Source organism: Octodon degus, unplaced genomic scaffold (assembly GCF_000260255.1).
Source record: "Octodon degus isolate 3935 unplaced genomic scaffold, OctDeg1.0 scaffold00184, whole genome shotgun sequence".
Lineage (NCBI taxonomy): Eukaryota > Metazoa > Chordata > Mammalia > Rodentia > Octodontidae > Octodon > Octodon degus.
In genome coordinates, this window is record NW_004524760.1 from 1,351,967 (window position 1) to 1,363,002 (window position 11,036).

The 11,036-nt window shown below is 42.1% G+C and overlaps 1 protein-coding gene across 2 annotated transcripts in view; it reads right to left on the reverse strand.

The window, feature by feature from the left end:
- The window catches only part of Rtn3 (reticulon 3), a 69,994-nt gene that overhangs the window by 4,824 nt on the left and 54,134 nt on the right, over positions 1 to 11,036 (reverse strand). For both annotated transcript variants that reach the window (XM_004643791.3, XM_023703911.1), the window contains 5 exons: positions 5,463 to 5,670; positions 2,947 to 3,085; positions 2,480 to 2,549; positions 1,928 to 1,974; positions 610 to 668 (listed from right to left, as the gene is read on the reverse strand). In XM_004643791.3, the coding sequence (XP_004643848.1) occupies positions 610 to 668; positions 1,928 to 1,974; positions 2,480 to 2,549; positions 2,947 to 3,085; positions 5,463 to 5,670 (523 nt within the window). The remainder of the gene's footprint in view (positions 1 to 609; positions 669 to 1,927; positions 1,975 to 2,479; positions 2,550 to 2,946; positions 3,086 to 5,462; positions 5,671 to 11,036) is intronic.

Here is an 11,036-nt window from a genome sequence, read left to right on the forward strand (position 1 = left end):
AAGTGCTTATTTGAACTATCTCCCCGGCCCCTTAAAATAATTTTTAGTAAAATAGTTATATTAACCTAGTTTTTTGGTGATGAATACCACTTTTGGCAACAGTATTTTTCTTTTTTCTTTAATGTATTTTGTACAGGCTCTGTGGGGTCTCACTACAGTTTGGACTCCCAGTGGTCCTCCTGTTTTCAGCCTCCCAAGTGCTGAGATTACAGGCATATGCCATCACACCCAGTCTCAATTGCCGTTTCAGTGCGCCCCAGGGTCAGGGCCAATATCACATGCTGGGGATTGAACCCTGGTCCCTGTGCCTGCTTAAGCAGGTACTTTAGTCTGTTGAGCTATCTGGCCGGCTCTGGCAACAGTATTTCATACAGGATCCTAAAAATAATTAAGGAACTCGGGCATGGTGGCACATGCCTATAATCTCAGCACTAAATTTAAGCCTAACCTGGGCAAGTACTGAGACCCTGTCTCAAAATAAAATAAAAAATGGGCTGAGGACACATCTCAAGGCAGGGCCTTAGGTTCAATACCCTGTAGCACACCCCACTCTCAATCAAGAAAAACTAGCATCTATCACAGTGAAATGTGGTTCCTAATTGTACTTACTTTTCAACAATTGACTTGGTCTGATCCCGGGCAATGCCAACATAATGATCAATCTGGGTCTTTAAAGAAAAGAAAGACGACTCAATCGTGATGGCACATAGACTAGCAATTCAAATCTAAGGCACAGAGGATTTTTTAAAATAAGCAGTTAAAATAATTTTTAGTAAAATGAAAATGTATTAACCCGTATGTGTGTGTGTGTGTGTGTGGCCAGCTCAGCCCACCAGGGGGTGGGGCTGGCTGGCATGTGGTGCTGGGGGATTGAACCGCGGTCCCTGTGCTTTGCTGAGCTTGTTCTAAGTAGGTGCTTTAGACCATTGAGCCATCTAGCCAGCCCATGGAATACGGATTTTTTATTAACCCGTTTTTTTTGGTGTGTGATGAAAACTACTGTCTTTGGCAACAGTATTTCATATAGTATCTCATGATGCCATCCATCTTTTCTTTTCTTTTTTTTTTGCGGAACTGGGGATTGAACTCAGGCCCTTGCGCTTGCCAGGGAAGCGCTTATTCCACTGAGCCATCTCCCCGGCCCCCATCTTTTCTTGAGTAGTATAGCCACTGAAAAATATTCTCAAAAATAAAAATAATGCCTATGTTTTCAAAATATTTTTAAAACTTTTCGTTTCAGACTTCAAGTTATGCAATAGTTTGTTGAAGTGAAACTCACTCATCTTTCACAGCGGCAAGGGTAATTCGGTAGATTATTTCCTTTAAAGAAACTGGAGTGTAAATTTTCTGAATACTAGAAATTGTGTCTTTTCTCTACTCACAGATGTGTTATGGCTCCCGAGTTAATATTAATTTGTTTACTATCAAAGCCAAAATGTCCACTGATAAATGGCATAATCCAAAGAATGACTTCAAAACATCTAGAATCTCTGCACACAGCATTTCACAGTACAAATATGTTTATAATAATTCCTATAACAGGCTACAGTTTAAGTTTCTTTTCAGACACCCAGCTGTTACTCACTAAGCATTTTATTTTATATTATTGTGGTACCAGGGATAGAACTTGGGACCTTATACTTGGTAGGCACGCACTTATGCCACTGAGCTATCTCCCTGGCCCTCACTAGCATTTTAAAAATTCTTTTTCTTTCTTTTTTTTTTGGGGGGGGTACTAATACAACTGGATAAAAATTCAGAGGGAACCCAAGTACAGAAAGTCTCTTTCCTACCCCTGTATCTTCTAGGTATATAGTTTCTCTTGCTAGAGGAACCTATTCGGATTGGTTTATTTTTAGTAAGTTCTTGAACAGACTGAAACTAGCCATGCATCAACTCGCAAACCTGATTTGGAACAGATGCCTACCTTGTACTTCTCATAGACAATTGGGACGCTGAAAACAAGCAGCTCACCTGTAAGAATCATGGGACACGGCAAGTCAGTCATAAAGTCTCAAGATTTAAAGTAACATACACGTGCTTCCTCAGGAAATACATGGAAACAGATCTCAAAATAAAGAAGGCTGCCTAGAGTTCCCACATAGGGACAGTTAGAAAAGAAAGCTGATTTATAGTACTGTAATAACAACCACACAAACAAACCTCTCCAAGTACTTGCTGCTTTTTGTGCACCACAGATAACAATTTTCAAATTATGGGGCTCTACCAGAAAGAACCTTGTATTTAAGCTAAATCTAGGCAACTTTCCTTCCTTTATTACCATCTGTTTTGAAAATTTTTTTATAATTAGCACCATTTAACACAACTGGGACCACAAACCTAAGTTCCTCTGATACCTGGTTCAGTCTCTGTGGATATTAAAAGCTGGGCCACAAGGAATGAGTGGAGCCATATTGGGCATCCTCTTTATATTCTCACAAATTCAAGTGGAAGAGAGACACTTTCCGTGTCACCTTACCAAGAATCAGGAGGGTGATTCCATTAAAAACGGCACCGACGTAGGTCATCAGCCACATGAACACAGCCAACTGTAAAGGCCAAGATCAGAGGGGTTAAGCAGGAATAACCACAGTGCAAAATCTAGGCTGATACTATTTTCCTCTTGCTCAGGCTGCATACGGCAGTGAGGTGTGACACAGATCATTCCAGAAGGAAGGTTCTACTACCTGCACTGTATATGTGAGGGTGTGAGAAGTCTTAGGTCCCTGGTGGATGGGGAGGGACTCTGTTATCACTGTTCTGATGTTTGCTCTCCAGCAGGAGATGGCAGCTTTCTCTAATGATGCCCCCACCTCCATGTTTACAAACTGATGAAGATACATGTATGTCCATTTTTGTCTGATAAGTCCTTATGCACTCTTTTTCCTCTGAACTAATCCTTGGCTTTTCTAAGTCTTACCAGCAAAAGCTATAGATACAACTAACCTTCAAGGAGTCCACCAGATCTTCCACCAGAAAGAGACGGATGATGAGCTTCAGAGCCCTGTTGACATGCACCATGGCAGCATTCATGTAATTATGGAACGCTTCTGAGGACAGAGTGATGTCCAAGTCCAAGTAGGCTCTTCCGGGGACAGAAATGATAAGTCACCTGTCAGTACAGCAGCTCTTCAATGTGAAAATGACTCTCAGAGTACATTTTAGAAATCTGCATGGGCATTTTTTTACTGTCATGAGGTGGGAACAATACTGTCATTTTAGTGAGCAGAGGCAAAAATACCACCTTGGAATGGTGGGACATACTTGTAAGCCCTAGCATACCTGTAAACTCAAGTCTGAGCCCAGCCTGAGTAACTTAACAACTTAGCAAGACCCTGTCCTCAAAAAAATTTAAAGGATTGGAGATACAGGTCAGAAGGGCCCAGGTTCGATCTCCAATATCTTAAAAAGAAAAGCTGGATGTCTGGGCTGACAAGATAGCTCAACAGTCTAAAGCACTTGCTTAGGCAAGCTCAGGCAGGTGTAGGGGACCTCAGTTCTAGCCTCAGCACCACATGCCTCGCCAGCCCTGTCCTTGGGGTCAAAAAAGAAAAAAGAAAAGCCAGATGTCTGCAAAGTATGGGGCAGTCATACACAATAAAGAACTGTCCTACATCATACCTCACTGGGTAAAACCACATTTTGTTTATGCTAAAACTTCACTAGAGTTTTATTTACCATTTTGGAAACTCACATCTGTACTGTTCATGACACAGTTAGGTCCAAAGATCCCTTGTGTTTTTCTGGTCTAGTCCTTTCAAAGCAATTAAAGGGCTGGGGAGATAACTCAGTAGAATAAGCGCCTGCCTGGCAAGCATAGGGTCCTGAGTTCAATCTCTGGTACCACAAAAAAAAAAAAAAAAAAAGCAATTAAATACTGACTGAAACACCTATTACTTTGTTATAAACGAATTTTCTGTGTTATCACATCTTTATTATAATTGATCTATGCATTTTGAAATTGCGTTCATAGATTAATTATATCATCTATACATTTCACTTCAGAGTAATAAAGGATTTGAAAACATTTGTCAAACAAAAAGGACAAAGATAATGAATTTGATAGCAGTCAAAACTACACAAGATGGGGCTGGGGAGATGGCTCAGTGGAATAAGCGCTTCCCTGGCAAGTGCAAGGGCCTGAGTTCAATCCCCGGTTCCGCCAAAAAAAACCCCCAACAAAACAAAACAAAACAAAAAACTACACAAGACAGGAAGAGTTAGGTTCTGTTCCCATAGGTTCAACAGAGTTGAGATGTAACTACTGCTCATAACTTGCTCAATTACTCAGTATTTACTGAGTGCTTACTGGATACTGGACACCCTGTAAGATGAGGTGTTGGGCTGTTGGGGAAGGTAAGGCTGCTTTTGTATTACAGAGTCCATAGTTTTATGGGAAAACAATAGGCATTTTTTGGGGAAGATTTAATAAAAAATATTTTATAACAAATACAAAAGTTTTAAAACTATGTATTGTAATTAATATAACTTAACAAAAACATTTTAGGATTCCACAAGTGTTATGCAAAAAGGAGGGAAGCTCACAAAGACACTGGAGTTGGTGGTAAAACAGTACAATTTATTTCACTCTTTCATTCAACAACTACTGATTCATTAAAACTAATTCTCAATAAAATTTTAATGCCGTAAATAATTTCAGTTGTTCCTTCTATTTCACTGTAAGAAAGTACAAGCAGCAGCAGTGCAGCCAGAGCCTTTTCTGTTATAGTCCTGACAGATTACAGAAAGTTTACCTTATGAGAATCAAAGTTTGAAAAACTGTCATTCGCTAATGCTCAAATAAAACACTTACGAACTAAGAATTTCAAGAGGGAAAGTGTGAAGTAAGTATGTGCTAAACTTTAGCACAATCAGAAAAATTAGAAATCAAATCCTGGAAATGCATGACCTACTGACTTCATTAGAACTTGCCTGTGGGACCAGGAAATCTGTAGTAAAACAGAGTAAAAACTCAGAGTTCTGGTGTCAAGAACACAGCCTCAATCTCAAGATTTCAAACCATTTCAAGACTTAACCACGTGGGGGCTCAAACACCTACGTGGCCAACTGAGTACTGCAATCTCTGCCCTATTCACCTCTGAAGTCGAAGTGTGATCATCTAATTTCATTAACAAGGTCTTGATTCCTAACTGGGCCACCTCTTAGGGAGATCACAACATCTCTAGGGGATGATTCATGTTACCAGTTAGTTGCATGAGGCCCCATAAGTATTTTTAATAAAAAAAATAGAGGGGGGTATTGTGAGATGGAGTTGTTGCTATGCATGTCAAGCTGGGCTCAAACTCAAGGTAACCCTCCTGCCTCAGCATCCTCAGTACTAGGGTTACAGGTATACAATAGCACACCTGGCCTAGGCCCCATGACTTGATTTTTTGACCTGATCAGCCTTACCAAACCCCGCCACTAAAATGTGCAATGTTACTTGTAATACTTTAACTCACTTGAATGGATGGCCTTCTTCGGACTTCTGCACAGCTTGGATGACAGACTTGTATACTCTGAAGCTGATAGTGACAGACAGAAGAGCCAGGATGAGGTAAGAAACCACACTGATGACACTGAAAGCTGCCAGGGAAAGCAGCACGATCAATGTGGTGCCAAAGACAAATCCAGTCTTCTTCACATCTCGCCAGAAAATCAGATCGTGCACTGCCAAAACAAAGAGAACACAAGTTGGAGAAGCTAGTGGGACTTTGTCTTGTACCCTTGGAGAGCATTCACTAGCACAGATGTACAGGTGTGCACCCCATTTCAAGATAACCTGACACTCGAGGTTTTTTTTTTTCCAGCTACTGAAGTCCACTGGGGTAAAATGTCAGTGAGTTTTCTTTTTTAAATTTTATTTATTTATTTATTTGTGTGTGTGTGTGTGTGTGTGTGTGTGTGTGTGTGTGTGGCCAGCTCAGCCCACCAGGGGGCAGGGCTGGCTGGCATGTGGTGCTGGGGGATTGAACTGCGGCCCCCTGTGCTTTGCTAAGCTTGTTCTAAGTAGGTGCTTTAGACCACTGAACCATCTCACCAGCCCAAGTTTTCACAGAAAGGATAACAGAGCAAGCATGGCAAGATCTTGCTAACTACTAAGTTAAACAAACAAGCTGGGTAGAGTAGTATGTGCCCATAAGGTGGTCACTTCAGCCCAGGAGTTCAAGTCCAGCCTGGCAGCACAGTGAAAAAACAAAACAAGACTACTGACTCCTGTAAATTAGGCTCACACACTTTTACAAAGCTGAAGATAATCAGAAATGTGTGACTTGGGGTAAAGGCAAAGAAAGTAGTGATAGAGATACTCTCTCCTTTGAGACCAATCTCTGTTAGTTCTCATACAAGGAAACAATACTCACTGGATTAACCTGAAGGGAACACAGGAAGAATTCTGAGGAGGGACCATGCAACTATTCAAACTACATTTTTTTTTAAACTTTAAAAAGAGACCAGATCTTACTATGCTACCCAGGCTAGCTCTGTATTCTTGGGCTTCAGCAATCCTCCTGCCTCAACCTTGACTAGTTGGGACTGCAGGTGCATACCATCACGCATGGTCAACCCATAATGCTTTTAAAAATGATGGGGGCACAACTAATAATTATGACTAAAAATAAGTGTAAATGAAGCTCATTCTATGAAACGTGATCTTACAGTTGAGGATTGCCCAAGACAATTCAGAAACTGGACAGCAGCAACTAGAAACTACCTCCAACCTAGATACTACTAATGTGCACTTCAATCTGTGAAGGTTAATACTCATCCCAGAGAATCTGCTTACAAAAAAAATAAGGCTTCTTGCTTTCAACCACCCCTCCTTCATTTTGTAGTTTATTTACATTCTGGGTTTCTCATACAAGAGAAGCCACGTAATATTTAACTTTTTGTGTCTGTCTTCTTTAGAAGGGAATCAAGATAAAGGGATCAAAAAAGATCAAAATGCAATATATACATGGACCCCCCCCATGTTAGCTACTGTATTACATTTAAAAGAAAAAAGGAGAGCAAGGCTTTTGGAGTCTGAGAGACAAGAGTCTGGGTCTTGGTAATTTCTAATCATATTGCTTTAACTTTTTGTGCTTTTTTTTGGCACTGGGAATCTAACTCAGGACCCTGTGCTTGCCAGGCAGACACTGTGCTGCTGAGCTATCTTCCTGGCCCTTGCTTTAACTTTTTTTTTTGCAGAACCAGGGATTGAACTCAGGCCCTTGCACTTGCCAGGCAAGTGCTTATTCTACTGAGCCATCTCCCCAGCCCCTGCTTTAACTTTTAAAGCCTCCACATTTTCAGTTGTAAAGTAAGGATGGCAACTATTTCCTTAAGTTGTTTTCAAGGATAATTCTGAGAGAACATAGCACAACTGATGTGCAGTGAACACTCAGGTTTTAACTACACTCAAACTGCACCCTGAAAGACCTTGATTTGGGAGAGTGAACCTGAGTCTGATTCCACACGACCCAGTAACATCCCCCCCCCCCAATGCTCAGCTCTAATACTCTCCCCTCTGAGACCACTTCTGGAAGCCTACTCTTGCCAAAACTTGAAGGTACTTAACTCAAAACCAAGTAAACAGTAAAAATTTGCTGACTATATGATATAAATAATCACTAGTTCAGAGAGTGATTGGCTAGGGAGTATGACTTAGTAGGAGGAAGAAGAAATAGGATTCCTGGCAGGAAGTGCAGTCCCAGGTAGTGGTGGTGCTTCAAGGAGGGAGAAAAGTGGGAGGTGCTGCAGACAGATGGAATGAAGCAAGAGTGAATGGGAGCTGAGCAGAATGTGCTACATCAGAGGGAGCCCCGAGTGGGAACACCCCTCTAGACAGAGCTCAAGTGGCCACAAGAAGTTTCAACATGGGATACTGAGGGCAGGGACGGCAAACCTTGAGATGAGTGCCCAAACTGTAACCCCAAACCCACAGAGCCAAGACTACAATTAAACCTGAATACTGGGTTTTAGTTTACAAAAAAGAACTCGTACACTCACATCTTTTGTCTTACAAGAAAAATAAGCAACATCCATACCATAGGTTCACCACCACTGGCTTAGAGGCTCAGGGTCACCGGTAGTGGAACAAACTGATGCTTTGTGATTCCAAATGCAACACACTGAAAACAACACAACATCATTTCCATGTTACCCTGCTGAAACTCAACCTCAATCTATGGAGAAAAAATTAGACAAACCTAGCAGCAGGAATAGTCTACAAAATAACTGCCTTACATTCTTCAAACCTATAACGGAGTAAAAGACAAAGGCTGGGGGGCCTGGCTCTAGCTCAGTTCTTTAAGTGGCTGCTTCCACAAAGCTGTCAGCCTCAGGTTGCTGTAGTTCGATCCCCACAACTCTCCAGCCAGCCAAACCACCAAAAAAAAAAAAAAAAAAAAAATCCTTATTAAAAAGACAAAGGCTGAAGAACCTTTTCAGATTAAAGGGAAGTAGGGCTTATAGAATAAGCGCTTCCCTGGCAAGCACAAGGGCCTAAGTTCAATACCCGGTTCCGTCAAAAAAAAAAAAAGTTTGGGCTGGTGAGATGGCTCAGTGGTAAAGCACCTACTTAGAACAAGCTTAGCAAAGCACAGGGACCGCGGTTCAATCCCCCAGCACCACATGCCAGCCAGTCCCGCCCCCTGGTAGGCTGAGCTGGCCACACACACACACACACACACACACACACGAATAAAAATAAATAAATAAATAAAAATATAAAGGGAAGTAAACGACAGGATAAAGCCTAACTGCAAAGTATGGACCCTCGGAAAGGGGATAAAAAATAGCCAGAGACATCAGTGAGACAACTGACAAACCTGTATGCCAACAAACTGCTAGGAGTACCACACTGATTTTTTTTTTTTTCAGTAGTGGAGACTGAACCCAGGGTATCCTGTCACCAAGCCTCAAGTTGACATTCTGCCTGCCTCAGCCTCCTGAGCAGCTAGTGTTACGTGTGTGCTTCTCTACGGCCAGCTTGCACTAATGTTAGCTTTCCTAAGTTAAGTGTATGATGGTTAGGTAATACAACAAAGTTCTTGTTCCAAGGAAACACATTCTAAAGGATTTCAGGGAGCTCAGAAAAAAACATGTGTATGTACAGATGAAGGGCGTAACAAAGCGCGTACGGGCAAAGGTTAACTAGGTGAACTAGTGCGAGCCATGGATACTTGGAGTCTTCTGTGCAATACTTGCAATTCTAAAATATTTCAAAAAAAGACAAAGAAGGAAAAATCTTAGAGGATAAGCTTAGGTGATTCTCTTGAATTATCAGAGAAGACCAAGAGGATAAACAGCTTCCAGAGTGGTTGTGGAAGATAGCTCAGCGGCATAAGCAACTGCTTGGCAAGCTCAAGGTCCTGAGTTGGACCCCCGGTAGCAACAAACAAACAACCCACCCCCCCACAAAATAAACAAACAAAACCCTCAAAAACAAAACATCATGCACCTTCTAAGAAAGTTTCCAGGCAGATTAGAAATTTTTGCCTGTGTGAATCAGCAGAGATCACTAGGCCCTCACGAACTTTGCTGCCATCTGCTGGCAAGCTGGCAGGCAGAGCTCATCAAACCTACTGTGCTAACACAGAAGCCAGTGCTCCCTCAAGGCACGTGGAATGCACAGCTGTACAGAAAGCCCTGGGCTTAGCCTTAAACAGTGAAATTACAGCCCAGGCTGGAAGCGGGTATCCTCATTGAAAGGTGTATAACAAAAGCAGAGTTTGGAAAACAGCAGAGCTTGGCCCCCCATCCAGTTGTGGCTCACAGTTCCTTCCCTGAGACTCGCCATCCTTCCTCTCTAGCATCCTCAATTCTCTCATTTTCCTATTTCTGTATACAGTCTTTGCTTCAGAGCACATACAACTTTATTTGAAGAAGGCTCTTGGTTTATTACTATGCTTCAACATGGGCAGCTAAGGACCCACAGCATGATTGCAACCTCCATGTGTTTCCTGAGAATGCCTATGGTACAGAAGACTTAAGGGCTCAGGTAGGGAACACCATCTAAAGTAGCACTTACAGGCCCGAGGAGATAGCTTAGCGGTCTAAGTGCCTCCCTAGCAAGCACAAGGACATGGGTTCAATCCCCGGTACCACATGCCATGCTAGCCCCACGCCAAGCTGGCCATGAAGATCAGGTATTGTGGTGCATGCCTATAATCCCAGTGCTGGGGAGGCTGAGACAGAAGGATCACTATGAGTCTGAGCTGCATAGTGAGACCCTATACCAAATAAATAAAATTAAAATAGCACACACAGGGGAAACAAGCAGGAGGAAAAGTGCCTATGTTATTGAAAAGACAAATCATAAATAGGTAAGCTCAGTTTTTCTTTTTTGTTTTTAGGTCAGTTTTTTAAAAAATGTATTTAGTACAGGGTCTACAGGGTCTCACTACACAGGATGGACTTCTAGTGATCCTCCTGTTTTCAGCTTCCCAAGTGCTGGGATTACAGGTATGTGCCACAATGCCCAGCCTCAACTGCCCTCTCAGGTGCCCCAGGGGGTGTGGGTGACAAGGCACATTGGGGATCAAACCCAGGTCCCTGTGGCTGCCTAAAGCAGGTACTTTAATTCGCTGAGCTATCTGGCCCCATTAGCTAGTTCAGTTTCAATCCTGGGAAACTAGAAAGAAGAAAAGCAGGAGAATGGGAGAGATGGCTTGTTGTGCATGCTTAGCATGTTAGGACTCAACACCACTACAAAATAAATTCAACAAATTTAAACTGGATATGGTAGCAAGTAGCTGTAGTCCAGCTACTCAGAAGGCTGAGGCAGGAAGATCCCTTGAGTCTAGATCTTCAAGGTCAGCCTGGGCAACACAGCAAAAACTCAGCTAATAATACCAAAATAAACATGGATGTGGTGGTTCACATTTACAATCCGAACACTCTGGGAGGCAGAGGCAGGAAGACCACAAATTGGGAGTCCAGCCTGGACAATTCAGAGACTTGGCAAGACAATGTCTCAAAACTTTAAAAAAAGGCTGAGCACATAGGTCAGTGAAAAGGCCTTTGGTTTGATTCTCTAGTAAAAAAAAAAAAAA